At 39.7% G+C, this 19902-nt stretch overlaps 1 protein-coding gene and 3 non-coding genes across 4 annotated transcripts; 1 reads left to right on the top strand and 3 right to left on the bottom strand.

The window, feature by feature from the left end:
- Nucleotides 1-6945: 6945 nt before the first annotated feature.
- Nucleotides 6946-8504, bottom strand: LOC134321628 (protein FAM200B-like). The gene is made up of 2 exons (XM_063003430.1): nt 7101-8504; nt 6946-7011 (listed from the first exon to the last, which is right to left on the bottom strand). The coding sequence occupies exons 1-2, from the start codon at nt 8502-8504 to the stop codon at nt 6946-6948; spliced, it is 1470 nt and encodes a 489-aa protein (XP_062859500.1).
- Nucleotides 8505-14299: 5795 nt separating this feature from the next.
- On the bottom strand, nt 14300-14381 carry trnal-aag (transfer RNA leucine (anticodon AAG)). Its single transcript has one exon. It is a non-coding gene; the product is annotated as a tRNA-Leu (tRNA).
- Nucleotides 14382-16240: 1859 nt separating this feature from the next.
- trnal-cag (transfer RNA leucine (anticodon CAG)) lies at nt 16241-16323 on the bottom strand. The gene has a single exon. It is a non-coding gene; the product is annotated as a tRNA-Leu (tRNA).
- Nucleotides 16324-17272: 949 nt separating this feature from the next.
- trnak-uuu (transfer RNA lysine (anticodon UUU)) lies at nt 17273-17345 on the top strand. Its single transcript has one exon. It is a non-coding gene; the product is annotated as a tRNA-Lys (tRNA).
- Nucleotides 17346-19902: the final 2557 nt, after the last annotated feature.

Genomic DNA, 19902 nt, shown 5'->3' with positions numbered 1-19902 from the left:
GACAGAAGAATGGAGTGATTAATGGTGTCAAAAGCTGCAGTAAGATCAAGGAGGACGAGAATATTAATTTGTCCAGAGTCTGAGGAAAGAAGAAGGTCATTTGTGACTTTGAGGAGGGCTGACTCAGTGCTGTGCTGGGGGCGGAAACCAGACTGAAATGATTCAAATAGATTATTGGAATTTAGGTGATCTTTGAGCTGTGAGGCAACAACACGTTCCAGTATTTTCGACAGAAATGGAAGATTGGAAATGGGCCGAAAGTTACTCATAATGTTAGAGTCAAGTTCAGGTTTTTTAAGTATGGGAGTAACAGCAGCCAATTTGAGTGATTGAGGGACTGAGCCAGAACTAAGAGAGGAATTGATTATCTCTGTGATAAGTGATGAGATAACTGGAAAACAACCCTTAACCAGTTTTGATGGAGCAGGATCCAAAACACAAGTGGAGCTTCGCATCCCTGTTAAGATCTCAGATAGGTCCAAATGAGACACAGGTGAGAACTGAGACAGAGGCTGGGTAATAAATTGAGGTGAGATAGGCGGAGAAACAGAGATGACAGGGGAAACTGTCAGAAAATTGTGGATATTCTCAACTTTTGTTTGAAAAAATGAGAGGTAAGAGTTACACTTGTCAACTGTAAAGGAATTGGTAGTATTGTCAACTGGTTTGAGAAGTTTATTTATTGTGGAAAAGAGAGTCTTAGGATTTGTTGATCCAGCATGTATGAGTTCGGAATAGTAAGTGGATCGGGCTGCCGTAAGAGCGTCTTTGTAATGTTGAAGATAATCAGAATAAATCTGATAATGTACTGTTAGACCGGTTTTTTTATAAAGTCTTTCAAGCTGGTGTTTAAGGGATTTCATTTGGTGAAGCTCAATTGTGTACCATGGTGCAGAATGACTAAATGAAACAAATTTGGTTCTCAAAGGAGCCAGCTCATCAAGACATGAGGCGAGTATGTCATTATAGTAATCGACAAGGTCAGATGAAGTACTAGACAGTACAGGACAGACAGACATCTTTTTAACAAGAGAATCTGAGAAAGCAGAGGGAGAGATATATTGAAGATTCCTGAAGGATATTTTACGTTTAGCTGTAGTGATGGGCTTAGTGACCTCAATGTCCATGATGATTGTCAAATGATCAGAGACAGTAAGGTCATGGCTGGACGGCTGATGAACTAGGACACCAGTAGAGCAGACAAGGTCAAGAGTATGACCTTTTTTATGAGTTGGAAAATTTATATGTTGTGTGAAATTAAAACACTGTAACAATTCCAAAAATTCCCTGGCAAATTTACAGTTGTTGTCATCAATATGGATGTTAAAATCACCCATAAGCAGTACAGAGGATGAGAGGGCACTAAGCTGGGTTAAAAAATCTGAAAAGTCAGAGAGAAAGGAAGCGTTTGGCTTTGGCGGACGATACACCACAGCAGTGACCAGAGGAGTAGGCCCTGACAACTTGAAAGCCAGGTGTTCAAAAGAAAGAGCAGCAGGAAAAGACAAAGTGGTTATTTTAATATCATCCCTATAGACTGCAGCAACACCACCACCTCGCCCTTCCATACGAGGTTCATCAATATACGAGTATCCCATTGGCGTGGTCTGATTTAACGTGAAATAATCCAAGGGTTTATGCCAAGTTTCAGTGAGACAGAAAAAGTCTAGTTCACTGTCAGATATAAATTCACTAAGTACAGTACTTTTTGTGTTGAGTGAACGAACATTAAGCAATGCCATTTTCAAGTGGTATTGTTGTGTAGTTGGCTGTGAGGAACGAGGAAGAGAACGGAGATTTGCAAAGTCCACTCCGCGTTTCCCATCCCACTCCGTGGACAGCGTTGTCATGGAGACTACACCGCTACTGGTGTGCAAGGCAGCAGCGCTCTGATGACGTGTTTGCGGAGCGACAGTGCGCACGGCTGACCAGAAGGATGGAATAGCGTTACCGTTTCGAAAATAAACAAGCTTTCTCCGGGAGCCCCTGTGAATATAACGAGGCCGGCGAAAGAGTCCAAGCTGTTTGATGACTGAAATACACGATGGAGTAGTGCAATTGTTGAACTTCCTCAGCTGGTCAACGGAATAGTTCAACTTCGTGCCGATCCCAGGAAAACTCATCCACCGTTCACCACCGGCCGCAGACGCGATGTACAGTAGAAAGAACAAAAAGTATCAAAAGAACAAATAAAAGTATCAAAAGTAACATAAAAGAAATAGATCCACAAGGTGTGTAAAAAGATGAAAACGAAAAACGATCAAATAAAATACGATAAAATACGGTAACGGTAGCGGCAGCCAAATGCGCCAGCGTTCACCATCATGTTATGGAAGAATGTTTAATGCAAAGGAACCGACTAAAACTAATACAGACGTGAGTGACGAATCACACTTCTCCGTCTGGCGATCCGATGGACGAGTCTGGGTTTGGCGGTTGCCAGGAGAACGGTACTTGTCTGACTGCATTGTGCCGAGTGTAAAGTGTGGTGGAGGGGGGATTATGGTGTGGGGTTGTTTCTCAGGAGTTGGGCTTGGCCCCTTAGTTCCAGTGAATGGAACTCTTAATGCTTCAGCACACCAAGAGATTTTGGACAATTTCATGCTCCCAACTTTGTGGGAACAGTTTGGGGATGGCTAGGTGGAGGCAAACCGCAAATTACAAAAACAGTGGCCACATTTCATGTCAATCACATTGACCTGTTAAAATGAGGGGCGATGTACCAGTATGCACTGTGCGATCGACTGGTAGATCGCGATCGACGTATTGGGCACCCCTGATGTGTTACAACTGTACTTTTGGTAACCCCTTTGGAGCCCTTCTAAGGAATTGCTCCTGATAACTTTTATTGTTTATTGAAACACAAATTTTCCATCACAGATCTGTTTCAAAATTTGTAAGGTCAGTTATCAGATCTTGTATTTCTAAATTAAACTGTAATGAGTGACATTATGAGCTTTAATTAACATATCCTCCTGAGACAGAGCAATTCATTTTTGTCCCCTGTGGGAACATGTGTCCGAGATCTCTAACACAAACACCATTGATGCAATCCATTTGAGTACTACTGTACTTTATAGAGTACACCCTGGGCTTTTTAGTAATGTCACATTTGTGGGTGTGTGGCAGCTCATGATCTTTCTTGTCAATCTTTTCCTAATAATCAAATAGTTTCAAAAGATTTAAAAAATATACAGCAATTTTATTCAATGTCCTCTGTAGTGGACAGCAGGACTTTCTACCCCCTGTTTTTAGCCTATTTCTATACAATAGAAATAGAATTGTGGTCAAACTTTATTAACAAGGCAAGTTTATTAAAATAAACGTTTTTTTTTTGTATATTAGCTTCTAGATATTTTCGGATGCTACAGACAAAACTGTGTTGTACTGCTATGATGATACGACTATGTTCCAAACCCTTTTAGACTCTTCCACCACCGTTAGCGCTTCTCTCTGTTAGTTCAGCTCATTAAATATATTATCCACAGTATCGCTTACTTTTACAAACCCAATTCCAAGGTTTAGACAGAAGAGAAAATGTCAATGTAAATAGACAGCAGTTTGTAAAAGATGTTATTTATATTCTAGCATACAAACATACATCGCTCCAAAATATGAAAATTGTACAAACATTGTGATCATTTAATGGCATCACGTAATACGAAAGTCAATGCGTCATTGCTCACTGAAACTATATCTTTTTAGATTGTTATGTATGGTGGAGGGTTTGTATAAAGCATGTGCTGTCAGAAGTGGAATTTGAACCCACACCTCCAGGGGACACTGCAAACTGAACACAGTGCCGTAGACCGCTCGGCCATCCCGACCAGCGAGCTCTTTTGGCAATATAGTGTATAATCGACTTCAAGAGAGCCGAGACAGTTATAAAACCTTTTCATATGAATCGAAGTTTTACAGGACAACTCATGTTAAAGTTTGTAATTCAAGTCACGTCCTTGTGAGGATTAAAGCAGCTTGCAGAGCCTGGCTAGCTCAGTCGGTAGAGCATCAGACTTTTAATCTGAGGGTCCAGGGTTCAAGTTCCTGTTCAGGTGAGTTTTTTCTTACTGCATTAGGTAAGCGGAAATGTCCTGTACTACATGGTTTATTTCAGGGGTCATCAAACTACTTTAGGTAGATGCTTTGACCGGCCCCTTTAACCACAGCAGCAGTACATGTTGTCTGGCCGCTGTTCATCTTCAAACTCACAGTATTATAACGGGAAAAAAATAACAGAGGAAACCAAAATTGGCCACCCGGAGTCTCAGTAGATTACACGGCAGCGATCCAACGGGTGGCGCTCCAAGCATGAGGGGAGTGATTGGCGCATCAATAGAGAGATGAGTGACCGCAGCCACTGAACTGTGTTGCAAAGCAGTTAAGTGGGATTTCGTTTTGAAAATCCTCGTGTCCTATGTTAATTTCATTAAAGCTAATGCTCTTAACTACAGGCAGTTTCAGGAATTCTTGTCTGAGCTGAAGATGGGCTTTACTGAGATCTGCTGGCTGAGTCGGGACTAGTTTTTAAATGTTTTAACGACCTGCTCCCGGAGATCAACGCATTTATGCATCCAAAATCAAAACTCAAGCACATTGTTTAATTTGTATGCTTCTCTTTCCATTGCTCCCCGATCTCAATAAAACATGCACTCAAAGTAACTACCGTTTTCGGGAGCATCTGGATCTGTGAGCAGACTTTTTTGAAGTTGAAACACCTTCAATCTCCAACCGGATGCAGTCAGACTGCTAAATTGCTCCACCCCTCATGTACTGTCTATTCACCAGTTACCTTAAACACCTGTGACCTGGTGCTGCCTTTTTCTGCTGATATAGTTCGAATCATGCACTTTAGATCCACATAAAGCTGCTGTAGTTCCTGTGCAATACTTGAATGTAAATGTAAATATTTAAAATTCCTATCTTAGTTATTTCTTCTAGTCTTTTTAAGTCCTAAGTTTTATTTTTACTTAACTTGGTTTTCTTGCTATTTATATTTTATATATTATTATGTTTACACACACCGAGACCTGAGTAAGTGCATTTCGTTCTAATCATGTACATGGTTTTGAATGACAATAAAGCTGAGTCTGAGTCAGATCCAGACTCACTGATCAACATTTATTAGCTATTATGACTGGCAGTAACAAATATGGAACCTGACGCTTACTCTCGTCAGGCAAAAGCAGGCTCACAGTTCACACTGATTTTTTAAGGAAACACTGTATGAGGTAGGATAATGAAAATTATTAAAATAAATAACATTTCTGCATTATCATTATGAACTACAATTATACAAAGCACAGACAATACATCCAGTATACATAGTAAATAGCTTTTTTGGGTGTGTTTACTATTTCACCTGCGGTCCGGCCCCCCGAAACACTGAAGAACAGTAATCTGGCCCTTTGGTTAAAAAGTGTGAGGACCCCTGATTTATTTAGAATGGTGAAGAATTTGTACTTTGTGAGATATTTCTAAGTGAAATAGCATGTACTTGATCAGCTTGAAATAATAGCACACTGTGTGTGTAACATGTTCTCCACACCAACTAGTTGTACGCTCAGCCGTTTCAAACAAACTGTAGTAAATAGAGGACTGTTTAAATCTATATTTATGTGCAGCCTAATAATGCACTGAGTTTTAGATATTAATACCCACGTTTTATGTTGAATTACATGCATCATAATTTTAGTTCTTGCTTCACAGAGCCGCTTTGTTATTGCACTGCATTAAACAGCTGGTATATCCTGCACTATTTTGGCCCTTTCATAATGCAGCATCAACGCTCTGTAGTACATTACAATTTACAAAGGGTAAAGGAGGGTCCTTCATCAGGGGAATTAGCTCAAATGGTAGAGAGCTAGCTTAGCATGCGAGAGGTAGCGGGACCGATGCCTGCATTCTCCAGGTTTTAAATTCATGTAGAGAAACAGATGGACTACAGTCAGTAATTGTAGAACTACAAAGTGCTTCTATATGGTAAGTGGAGCTGATAAAATGGACAGTGAGTTTAGAAACAAAGAGGTTTTTTTAATGTTATGTTCTAACCTGTAATAAATTGCATTTCTCAAAATGTCCACTAGGTGGAGGCAAACCGCAAATTTACAATAACAATGGCCACGTTTCATGTCAATCACGCTGACCTGTTAGAATGAGGGGCGACGTACCAGTATGCACTGTGCGAACAACTGGTAGATCAGGGGTTCTCAACTGGTCTCAGCCCGTGACCCACATTTTCTCATGGTCATTAAGTCGCGACCCACTTTTATAGAATACAAACCAAACAAATTTATTTTTGAAAAATAGCCTTCAAAAACACATTTAAACATATATATGCATGCAAAGTGAATTTAAGAGCAATTTTTTTTAAAGAAACTGAGGAGGACTATGCCAACTGCATGTATAAAAGTTACTACAATAAAATTAAATATCAAAACTGATAAAATTAAATATCAAAACTGCACAAAATAAATAAGGCCACAAAATTTGATATTTCACTTCTCTGCATATCTCTGCATTCAGAGTACATTAGTAAGAAACTGAGGAGGATCATGCCAACTGCATGTATAAAAGTTACTACAATACATTTAAATATCAAAACTGCATAAAATAAATAAGGCTACAAAACAAGATGCTTTCACCTAACCTGTCTTTTGTGGAAGTCAGTGAGACAGTTGGGCATGTACTTTACTTCTGATCAGAGTTTCAAAGTCTGGGGTGACAGTAGACAGAGTTACTCTCAGGTCATGCTCAGTGTTCAACCTGTTTCTCTGCTTTGACTTGAGCTGGACCAAGGTAGAAAAGCCACTTTCACAAAGATAGGTCGTGCTGAATGGTAGGATCGTTTTGACTGCAAGAGTGGCGAGAGATGGATACTCAGCCATCACATCGCTGCACCAGAAGTGGGAAAAACGTACGTCGCCGAATCTCTTTTTCAGCGTCTGGTCACATGACAGCTCCACCAGCTGATGTTCTTCGTTGCTTGGCAACATGACGCTTTCCATGTTGACGCTGAAAGGGCGTATCCAGGCATTAATGTTATCTCCGTGTCTCTCTGGGAAGTAGTCGTCAAACCGAGCTTGAAGTTTATTGAGATGCACCTTGATCGTTTTTTTCAAGTCATTTTTGGCCGTGGTGTGCAGCTGCTGTGCTTCCTGGCAAGCGTTTGGAAACATGTCCAGTCTGTCTTTGAATAAATGATTTACCCACAGTGTGATCTTTTTCTTGAACGCAACAATTTTGTCTGACTGTTCAAAAATGTTGTGTCCTTTCCCCTGCATAGACACGTTTAACGTGTTGAGGTGCTCAAAAATATCAGCAAGATATGCAACAAGTGCGAGCCAGGTGTGGTTGTCAAACAGTTCAGCATATGAGGAGTTATTCTCTGAGAGGAAGGTGGCGATTTCTGTTTTCAGTTCATAAAAGCGTGACAAGACCTTACCCCTCGACAGCCAGCGCACTTCGGAGTGATACAAAACCTGCATATGCTCAGAACCCAAATCTTTACATAGATTTGAAAAGCAGCGGCTGTTCTTCGCACTCCGTTTTATGTGGTTCACCACTTTGATGACATTTTGCAAAGCTTCATCAAGCACAGGAACCATATTCTTAGCCGCCAGTGCCTCTCGGTGCAAAAAGCAGTGGTTCCAAGTCGCATTAGGTGCCCTCATCAGAATTTGTTTCACCACACCTGAATGTTTCCCGGTCATGGAGGCAGCGCCGTCAGTTGTGATTCCAACACAGTATTCCCAGCTTAGGCCCACTGAGCTCAAATACAAGTCTACGGAGTTGAAAATGTCCTCTGCTTTGGTAGTGGTAGGGAGTTCTCTGCTGCAGAGAAATTGTTCCTGCAAATCACCGTCCCACACATGTCTCACATAAAGCAGTAAAATGGCATGGTGAGCTATATCCGTGGATTCATCCATCTGTAATGCGTAGTAAGGGCTTGCCTGGACGCGAGCTGTGGTCTGTTGTTTTATGTTACCAGACATGTCTTCAATACGCCGAGCTATAGTATCATTGGACAGGGGTATTGTTTTAAGCTTGTCTGCCACTGATTGATCCAGCACCTCTCTTACCATGTCCATGGCAGCGGGTAAAATAAGCTCTTCGGCTATTGTGTGGGGTTTCTTGGCCTTCGCAATACGGTGAGCTACGTGATAAGACGCCCGGAGCGCATGTTCTTGTTTGGAGCAAGATGCTGTCAGACACTTCTCTGATACCTTCAGCTCATGAAGTCGTCTTTGAAAAAACTCCACCGGCTTGTCTTTACATGCGGGATGTTTCGTTTGTAAATGTCGCATTAGTTTGGATGGTTTCATGCTCTCTTGTGCCAGCACTTCATTACAAATAACACACTTGGGTTTCTGTCCGTGTTTGTCCTCAATGAACGAAAATCCACATTTCAAATACTCCGGGTTGTATTTGCGTTTCGCCATCTTGCCTCCGAACATCATCACAAATTTAAAGAGAAGGGTAACCGGCAAACGAATGGTGGTTACCATGGCAACGAGAATGCTGCGCGCGTCTGATGCGTGTCTCTCTCTGTCTCTTTTTTTTCCAGATAAAAGACGAGTACAAAATCAGATGAGCATTAATTATTTAAAAAATTTTTTAAATGTATTTATTTTTTACAAGCTGTCCGCGACCCGCCCAGAACGTGTCCGCGACCCACTTTTGGGTCGCGACCCACCAGTTGAGAATCGCTGTGGTAGATCATGATCGATGTATTGGGCACCTCTGATGTAAAACAACTGTACTTTTGGTAACCCCTTTGGAGTCTTTCCAAGGAATTGCTCCTGATAACTTTTATTGTTTATTGAAACACAACATTTCCATCTGCTTTAAACTTAGGGAGATCCGCTGTCAGAACTCGGACACAGTCTCTATGTTCAAGTCTAGATTGAAAACATATTCATTTACTCAGGCTTTTGATTGGTCTTTTCAAACTAAACAAGCAAACCTAGTTATGCTGTAATAGTTAGGGGTGCTGGAGTCTAAACCTGTAAAACTCTCTGATATTTTACTCTTAACGATTGCTGCTCCTACTAGATGTGATGGAAACCTGCCGTGTTTGCACCAAAAATGTCCAGAACTTACAACGGAGTTTATCACAGACTGGACTGAACAATGAAGAACTCACATTATTTTTCTGCTAGTTACAACTTTCAGTTCAATTTACTTTTGTGTTTGTATGATTTGTGTAAATCCTTTTTATTTAAAGTATCCTCCAGGCCACCCAAGAAGGATGGGTCCCTGCTGAGTCTGGTTTCTCTCAAGGTTTCTTCCTGAGTTTTTCCTTGCCACAGTCGCCCTCGGCTTGCTCAATAGGGGTTTTTGGTCTGTTGGTCCTGGATAAAGTTGCTTTGAGACAATGCTCATTGTAAAAAGCGCTAAATAAATAAATTTGACTTGACATGTGTCCGAGATCTCTAACTCAAGCACCATTGATGCAATCCATTTAAGTACTTCTACTTCATAGAGTACATCCTGGGCTTTTTATTAATGTCACATTTGTGGGTGTGTGGCAAGCAGCTCATGAACTTTCTTTTATAAATGGCTGTCATATCATATTTTACATTTCATGGAAATAAGCAAAGTAAGAGATCAGTTTTGTTCAATATGAGTCGTAACTTCAGTTTATAAAGATTACAGAAATGTACAGCAATTTTAACCCTTTCTAAACAAAACATTTATCCAATGTCCTTTGTTGTGGACAGCAGGACTTACTACACCCGGTTTTTAGCCTATTTCTATACAAGGAAGCAGAGGGCTGAGTAAGGCAGAAAATATTTTATGGAACAGATTTATGCAGGAAATTCAGGTGGTGGTGTGTTAGTGTGTGTTGTGCTGGTATGACTGGATAAGACACAGCAGCGCTGCTAGACTGAGAATAGTCCACCAACCAAAAACATCCAGCCATCAGCACCCTGTGGGAAGCGTCCTATGTCCACTGATGAAGGTCTAGTAGATGACCAACTCAAACAGCAGCAATAGATGAGCGATCGTTTCTGACTTTACATCTACAAGGTGGACCAACTAGGTAGGAGTGTCTAATAGAGTGGACAGTGAGTGGACACGGTAGTTAAAAACTCCAGCAGCGCTGCTGTGTCTGATCCACTCATACCAGCACAACACACACTAACACACCAGCACCATGTCAGTGTCAATGCAGTACTGAGAATGATCCACCATCCAAATAATACCTGCTCTGTGGTGGTCCTGTCAATAATTGTAGAACTACAAAGTGCTCCTATATGGTAAGTGGAGCTGATAAAATAGACAGTGAGTGTAGAAACAAGGAGGTGGTTTTAATGTTATGGTTGATTAGTGTAAACTTACACACTGCTGTATGTGCTTGCATGACTGCAGGACGAGTTCTCAGTGCATTACCGTAATATCCATAAAATGTGTCCTTGCGATTTCAGTGCAGCAAAGTTTGTGTAGAGACTGCAGCAGCGGATACTGTGTTTGTTTAGATTTTGAGGTCATACTTTATTAACAAGGTAAGTTTATTTTTTAAAGAAAGGTTTGTGTATATTAGCTTCTGGATATTTTCGGATGCTACGGACAAAACTGTGTTGTACTGCTATGATGATACGACTATGTTCCAAACCCTTTTAGACTCTTCCACCACCGTTAGCGCTTCTCTCGGTTAGTTCAGCTCATTAAATATATTATCTACTGTATCCCTTATCTTTACAAACCCAATTCCAAAAATGTTTAGACAGAAGAGAAAATGTCAATGTAAATAGACAGCAGTTTGTAAAAGATGTTATTTATATTCTAGCATACAAACATACATCGCTCCAAAATATGAATGAACGCTTCAGCCAGGGTTGCCAGATTGCGCATTTAAAAGCCCGCCAAAATGCATGGTAAACCGCCCAAACATACTCACGAAAAACAGCCGATAATCAGCGCTTAAACAATATTAAACCAGTTAAACATGATCTACTACTGCTGATATCTCACAAATCAGTGATTATAAATTATGAATGGCATTTGAAATAATAAAAAACTAAGACTAAGAAGTCTTAAGGGTTTTTTGTGTTTTTGCTAGAACTGTTTCTACTTGAAGAACTCTTTAGTATAATTCAAGGTTCTTCGCTAACTCAATTAGATTTTTATGGATTTTTTTCTCTTGCCACATATAAATGCACATAACATTTAAGGACTGGAAAACAATCGTGCAATTGATACAGGAAAAAAGGAAAAAGGTGAAAGAAAGGAATCTGTTTGTAATCTACCTGCAAAATTCTACTCCTGAGATGTTTTTTTTTGTGTGTGTAAGAGGGGGTGGATAGTGGTGGCCATGGCCACCATAAATGAATCTTCGGCCACCCCTCCGGCCCCCCCATCACCGCTTTGCCGGCAACTTTTTTTGCGGAAGCATTTCTGCACGCAGGTGTTCTCACAGGGACGCAATTCAACAGCGCACCTCAAAGAAGTAGTTCTCCACCAAAACAGTGCAGTAATACACTCGACATAAATGTCAACCACCAACACAATTACAGATGTAGTACTACTTAGTACTACTAGTACTACTATTACTATTTAGTAGTATTTGTGGCGAGCTACGAGTAAAGGCGCCAGCTGGCTCTGCGCGTTCAAGTGTTGCCAGATTGGGCGGTTATCCGCCTAATTGGGCGGATTTTGTTGGAAAACAATTTAATCGCAGTTAAATAACACTTCTATTTAAAAGAATATATTCCGTTTTAAGAAGCTCCAGCATTGTAGAAGGCTATTAAAAGTAAAGTCTATTTTCAATGCTGATTTGGCTTAATAGTGTTGGTCAGTCTGTATCATATTGTTAAAAGAAAATTAAAATTAGTTTTCCATGCATTCACACTAGCATGTTCTGGGGTTCAAATGAGTCTCATCATTACACACAAGTTGGCAGCCAAATGATAAAGTATTGCAAGGGAATATCTAGTGCTGGACAATAGTTCGATATCGATATACTGTATATCGTGATAGAAAATGTTTCAATAACGGTGATATGATTTTTAAACAAATTCGATCGATATGCATACGTAAGTGCATGATGACGTACGCCACAGTTACCGCTCTGATTACACTATAATACCTACAACACGGTGGATATTAGTGGCTAAATGAGTTCAACAGCTGTGAGTGAACGAGCATCCACAGTCAATCTGCGACCAGCCGTTCGAGGGGAAAAAAAAGTCTCTGTGACTCTGAAAGTCTCCGGTGCACCAACAGACACACATTAGGCCCATATCTAATCATATCTATAAATCTAAACCAATCAGACATAGTGAAGGGCGGGACCAGCGTCATCACCGGCGGGCGTTACACAGCGAAATATCATGACGGAGTGTGTAGAATATGTGTGAGCATCTGTGCTGCTGTTACAGATGTTTGTTTTAATGTAAAAACATCAATCAAATATCGGTGATAAGAAGACGTGACGTGTTTGTCTCAGTTGTTGTTTTCTTTAGTTCACTGACGTGAGAAGAGTTTTGCGCTTCGCTTTCACCGCGACTCTCGACCTAAATAACCGATTTGCTCAGCGCTCGACTTGAGAGATAAAACATCATTAAAGTTCCATGATACAAACAAACATCTGTGTGAAATAACCATCAAACCCAGTCTAACAGCTCCACATGTATCTGTGTTTAACTGGATTTACTTCACGTGTGGTGTTTATATTTCACGTTAAACGTTGTTCGTTCTGTCCGGGTTACTTTTACCGCGTCACATCACACAGTTCATCTTTTCTTTAAGGCACTTTAAAAATATCAGCGACAAACTGACTCAATATGTAATAATGTCATGTCATGTAGCCTATGTCAATAATATGCGTCTCGTTACTGCATTAATTATATGTAATATTCTTATCATTAAATGAGATGTTCAGTTTGAAGCCCTTAAAACACTTGAACTTTTAATTGAGATTTTCTTTTAATTTAATTTATCTTGAGTTTAAATTTCAGCTTAGTGAAGCACTTTAATTACCAACACTTTTTCAGTAAGTTACCTTTCGTGTAGAATTGTGCTTCAAATAAAGAACTTTATGTTGACCAGATTGTTAGTTAATCAATATCAATCAAAGTCAGTATTAAAAAAAGTGAACCTGTAAAATGCGATGCGGTTGAAAATTTGGGTGCACCTAACTTTTGTGCTGGTGCACCTAAAAAAAAAAGTTAGGCACACCAGTGCAACCAGTGCAAAAAGTTAGTCTAGAGCCCTGAGTGTTGCCAGATTGGGCGGTTTTCCTCTAAATTGGGCTTTTTTTTTTTTATGCTAGGCTTGATGTAATTCTACATGACACTCACTGCCTGTATAGGTAAATGAGTGAGTGACCAAAACACTACTAGATCCACAGCAACTTGCCACATAAAAAAAAGGTTTCAGACAGTTTCTGTGCCACCCCTGTGTGAGCAATGGTCTCAGTCTGGCCACCCCTATGAAAATTGTCTGGCTCCGCCACTGGTGTAAGCAGCAACATACTTCACCTAAAACTTTATATAATCACCTTCAAGAGAGCCGAAACAGAAATAAAAACATTTTATATTAATTGAAGTTCTACAGGACAACATATGTTAAAGTTTGTAATTTAAGTCACATGCTTGTGGGGATGAAAGCAGGTTGCAGAGCCTGGATAGCTCAGTCGGTAGAGCATCAGACTTTTAATCTGAGGGTCCAGGGTTCAAGTCCCTGTTCGAGTGAGTTGGTTCCTACTGCATTAGGTAAGTGGTAATTTCCAGCATTTAACCAGCCACAGCGAAGAACTGTTGGAGTAGCGACTAATCTTAACCCATCAAATACACGACCGTTCTTTTGTTACAGTAAGCTTGCAAGCAGAGCAACAAGACGGTCAGTATTTAAGGGCTTCCTTTCTTACAACATTTCTTCTGCTAAACCATCGTGCTGTATGCTTAATTTAAGACTCTGTGGTGCATCGGTGTGTTTGAGCTTGTTTAAAAGCTCATTGGCTTTAGAACGTATGCTGTTTTCACAGTGTCTGCGTTTCATTTTAGGTATAAACACAGTTATTGGGTGAGTACAAGTTTTTTTTTTTATTATGCTTCCTATTATATCATAGTTGCATGTAGTCGGAGTGATGCTAGAGATAACAGCAACGATACAAAGGTACACCAAGTTAAGGTTTGTGTGCACAGTGCGGTCGAACTGTTTCATGTTACATAAAAAAAAAAGTTAAGAAAGGTTGTGGGTCGAAAAGGGCCAATCGCGTGTGCCACACTTGGGATTGTGATTGAGTATACGTTGCATTGGGTGGGTAAACATGGAGCCGGCGTTGAAAAGCCTGAGTTGGCAGCGGTGGGATTTGAACCCACGCCTCTGAAGAGACTGGAGCCTTAATCCAGCGCCTTAGACCGCTCGGCCACGCTACCACTGGGTAAGGTGCTGATCGAAACGAGCAACTACGTATGCAATTTCTACATGCATTTTCCAATAGAAGTCAAAGAGGTTGCAAGTGCAGTCGCCACACTTGTGATAGCTCAGTCGGTAGAGCATCAGACTTTTAATCTGAGGGTCCAGGGTTCAAGTCCCTGTTCTGGCAAGTTGTTTCTTACTGCATTAGGTGAGCGGTAATGTCCCGTACTACATGGTTTGTTTAGAATGATGAAGAATTTGTAGTTTGTGAGATATTTCTAAGTAAAATAGCATGTACTTGATAAGCTTGAAATAATTGCACACTGCATGTGTAACATGTTCTCCACACCAACTAGTTGTTTTAAACAGACTGTGGTAAATAGAGGACTGTTTAAATCTATATTTATGTGCAGCCTAATAATGCACTGAGTTTTAGATATTAATACCTACATATTTATATAATATATATATATATATATATATATATTTATATAAAGCAAGCCTGAATAGCTCAGTCGGTAGAGCATCAGACTTTTAATCTGAGGGTCCAGGGTTCAAGTCCCTCTTTGGGCGAGTTGTTTATTACTGCATTAGGTGAGCGGTAATGTCCCGTACAACATGGTTTAATTAGAAAGTTCAAGAATTTGTACTTTGTGAGATGTTATTAAGTGAAATATCATGTACTTGATGAGCTTGAAATAATAGCACTCTGTGTGTGTAACATGTTCTCCACACCAACTAGTTGTTTCAAACAGACTGTAGTAAATAGAGGACAGGTTAAATCTATATTTATATTTATATATTTATCTATATTTATATTTATCACTGGGCCAGTGATAGCTCAGTGGTTAAGGTACTGGACTAGTAAACAGAAGGTTGCCGGTTCAAGCCCCACCACCACCAAGTTGCTACTGTTGAGTCCCTGAGCAAGGCCCTTAACCCTCAATTGCTCATTGTGTAAGTTGCTTTGGATAAAAGCGTCTGCTGAAAATGTAAATTTATGTGTAGCCTAATAATGCGCTGAGTTTTAGATATTAATACCCACATATTTTTTGTTGCCTTAAAGACTCACTTAAATCCTGATCTAACTTTTGAAGCTGCGATTAAGCGATGCCGCAACGAGTTTCATATTACATGATACCCTTAAATAATCATAATGTATCTGCACTGGAGAATGCGGGCATCGATCCCGCTACCTCTCACATGCTAAGCGAGCGCTCTACCATTTGAGCTAATTCCCCTTACGATGCTCCCTTGTTCACATTTTGAAGGTTGTGATATTACTTTAAACTTACCTTTTCTTTTTCATGTAATTACTGATATTTTTTTGGATCTCTGCTGATATCTTGTGAGCCATATTGACTAATCAGTGAAAATTAATGTTTCCTTGTATAATAAAACCATTATGCTTATTTAGCTTTAATTAGCTTTAATTATTAAATAGTTAATAAGATAGTGATGGTGAAACTAAAAACCTGTAATTACCATCACTAAGTGTTTTTACCATCACAACAAGATATGTGTTGGTAATGACATGTTGAGGTAATGACAGTTTTTACTTAGGAAAAAAGTAAACAGCTAGTATACAATGTACTTTACATACATTTAAATAATGTGAACATTTCAATTGTAAAATACTGCTGTAACAATGTAAATAGACGCTGAATAAACATACTTTATGATCAGGATGAATACATGTTTAAATTTCTCACACTTATAGAGATCAAAAGCCTGGATCCTGGCATCCATGCGGATGTTACTTTGACACGTACCACCTACCTCAGCATTGTTGCAGACCATGTACACCCAGTTAATGCAAACTGTATTCCCTGATGGCTGTGTCCTCTGAAGAAGTAAACTTGCATAAAGCATGAGATGTCAGAAGTGGGATTCGAACCCACGCCTCCAGGGGAGACTGCGACCTGAACGCAGCGCCTTAGACCGCTCGGCCATCCTGACATGCTTGCGAGGGTCTAATGCCAATTACCAACAACACCCCCACATGGCCAAAGATTTATACAAAGTGCTGAATCTTTTCACATTATTATGTATGTTAGAGGGTTAAAGACATAAATTTGTATGAAGCACTAGCAGTCAGAAGTGGGATTCAAACCCACGCCTCATGGGACACTGTGACCTGAACTTAGCGTTTTAGACCTCATCCTGACTAGCTTGGGTACCATCGACACCACCATTTGTACGAACTGCTTAATCTTTTCACATTATTATGTATGGTAAATTTACTGACTGTAACCCATTTGCTGCACTGTACACTTTGTCACTAGGTTGTAAATCATATATGAATCGAAAGGGAGCCCCATATGAGATCTCCAACTGACCAAATAATGTTTTTGGGTGGACCATTGTTAGCACTGTACGGCACTAGCATGTTAGGGTGTGTTGTCTCTGGTATGAGTGTATTAGGTACAGCCTTCTTGTTGGGTTTTTACCTGACTGGATTATTTGTTAATAACTCAAACCCTGTTTGTGCTGGTTGTAGGCTATTCAATCGACCACTAGATGTGTAGTGTGTATTCGTGTTTCCTTAATTTCGTTGTGTTCTCCCTTAATGTAATTGCGTTCCACCTTAAAGAATTTGTGTTGTCTCTTAATATATTCGCGTTTTTCCTTATTGTTGTTGTGTTGTCAGCTTTTGTTTGTTTTGTAAATGTTATTGTGTTTTAACTCAGCGGGCCACCGTAATATAGATGGCATAATATGAATACAGTTAGAAAGTAAAACGATGTCGCATGCTGACCTGTGTGGAATGCAACTAATGTATGTAGTACTAAGAAGTGTTTCTTAAGGGTTTTTTTTGGTGTTCTTGCTGGAACTGTTCTACAGGACAACGTATGTTAAAATTTGTAATTCAAGTCACGTCCTTGTGAGGGTTAAAGAAACTTGCAGAGCCCGGGTAGCTCAGTCGGTAGAGCATCAGACTTTTAATCTGAGGGTCCAGGGTTCAAGTCCCTGTTTGGGCATGTTGTTTCTTACTGCATTAGGTAAGCGGAAATGTCCCGTACTACATGGTTTAATTAGAAAGTTGAAGAATTTGTACTTTGTGAGATGTTATTAAGTGAAATATCATGTACTTGATAAGCTTGAAATAATAGCGCTCTGTGTGTGTAACATGTTCTCCACACCAACTAGTTGTTTCAAACAGACTGTAGTAAATAGAGGACAGTTTAAATCTATATTCATGTGTAGCCTAATAATGCACTGAGTTTTAGATATTAATACCCACATATTTTTTGTTGCCTTAAAGACTCACTTAAATCCTGATCATAATTTTTGATGCTGCGTTTCATTAAGCGATGCCGCAACGAGTTTCATATTACATGATACCCTTAAATAATCATAATGTATCTGCACTGGAGAATGCGGGCATCGATCCCGCTACCTCTCACATGCTAAGCGAGCGCTCTACCATTTGAGCTAATTCCCCTTACGATGCTCCCTTGTTCCCATTTTGAAGGTTGTGATATTACTTTAAGCTTAACTTTTCTTTTTCATGTAATTACTGATATTTTACTGGATCTCTGCTGATATCTTGTGGGCCATATTGACTAATCAGTGAAAATTAATGTTTCCTTGTATAATAAAACCATTATGCTTATTTAGCTTTAATTAGCTTTAATTATTAAAGAGTTAATAAGATAGTGATGGTGAAGCTAAAAACCTGTTATTACCATCAGTAAGTGTCTTTACCATCACAAGAAGTTATGTGTTGGTAATGACATGTTGAGGTAATGACAGTTTTTACTTAGGGAAAAAAGTAAACAGCTAGTATACAATGTACTTTACATACATTTAAATAATGTGAACATTTCAATTGTAAAATACTGCTGTAACAATGTAAATAGACGCTGAATAAACATACTTTATGATCAGGATGAATACATGTTTAAATTTCTCACATTTTTAGAGATCAAAAACCAAGGTCCTGGCATCCATGTGGATGTTACTTTGACACGTACCACCTACCTCAGCATTGTTGCAGACCATGTACACCCTTTCATGCAAACTGTATTCCCTGATGGCTGTTGACTCTAAAGAAGTAACTTTGTATAAAGCTTGAGATGTCAGAAGTGGGATACAAACCCACGCCTCCAGGGGAGACTGTGACCTGAATGCAGCGCCTTAGACCGCTCGGCCATCCTGACATGCTTGCAAGGTCCTTATGCCAATTACCAACAACACCCCCACATGGCCAAAGATTTGTACAAAGTGCTGAATCTTTTCACATTGTTATGTATGTTAGAGGATTAAAGACATAAATTTGTATAAAGCACTAGCAGTCAGAAGTGGGATTCAAACCCACGCCTCATGGGACACTGTGACCTGAACTTAGCGTTTTAGACCTCATCCTGACTAGCTTGGGTACCATCGACACCACCATTTGTACGAACTGCTTAATCTTTTCACATCATTATGTATGGTAAATTTACTGATTGTAACCCATTTGCTGCACTGTACACTTTGTCACTAGGCTGTAAACCATATATCAATAGAAAGGGAGCCCCATATGAGCCCTCCAACTGACCAAATAATGTTTTTGGGTGGACCATTATTAGCACTGTAACGGCACTAGCATGTTAGGGTGTGTTTTCCCTGGTATATGTGTATTAGGTACAGCCTTCTTTTTGGGTTTTTAACTGACTGGATTATTTATTAAGAACTCAAACCCTGTTTGTGCTTGTTGTAGGCTATTCAATCCTCCATTAGATGGAATAATATGAATACAGTTAATATTGCGTTAGAATCTAGCAATAGAACACGAGAGGGAGTGTGTTATCGTGAATAACATCACGGCTGTGATTCGGTCGCAGCCGTGATGTTATTCGCGATAACACATGACCTCAAGTGTTCTATTGCTTTTATACAACAGTTTTTACAAAATAAAGAAAGAAAATAAATCAAAGAAGCCCTGAATTTCATAATAAATATGCTTTAATATTGACAATACCTTCCGCCAAAAAGTAGTTCCACAACGAATATAAAGTTTAACACTACGATCGGGAAAAAGGTCTGTGTTGCCTGCGTGCGCGTTTGTGTGCATGAAGCTTGTCGTTACTGGCAATGCGTCAGCGGAGTAATACAGTTGTGGTGTGAAAAGGCTGTGCTGTTATCACGAATATCAGCACGGTTAGAACGCTTCTCAACCAATCAGATTGTAAGGTCGGAACTAACTGTGGTATAAAGTAAAACGATGTCTGTTTCTATCACAGTTTCATCGCATGCTGACCTCTAGAATACAACTGATGTATGTAGCACTAAGAAGTGTTTCTTAAGGGTTCTTTTTGTGTTCTTGGTAGAACTGTTGCTACTTGAAGAACCCTTTAGTAGAATTCAAGGTTCTTTGCTAACTCAATTTGATTTTTATGGATTTTTTTTTCTCTTGCCACATATAAATGCACATTACATTTTAATGACTGGAAAACAATCGTGCAAAATTCTCCTCCAGAGATGTTTTTCTTTGTGTGTAAACAGCAACAGCCTTCACCTTTAAAGCACCTTTAAAACCCCCTTTAGCCTTTT

The sequence above is a fragment of the Trichomycterus rosablanca genome, chromosome 10, assembly GCF_030014385.1.
Source record: "Trichomycterus rosablanca isolate fTriRos1 chromosome 10, fTriRos1.hap1, whole genome shotgun sequence".
Lineage (NCBI taxonomy): Eukaryota > Metazoa > Chordata > Actinopteri > Siluriformes > Trichomycteridae > Trichomycterus > Trichomycterus rosablanca.
The sequence above is the reverse complement of the archived record's forward strand: the minus strand, read 5'-3'. Positions and strand labels throughout refer to the sequence as shown.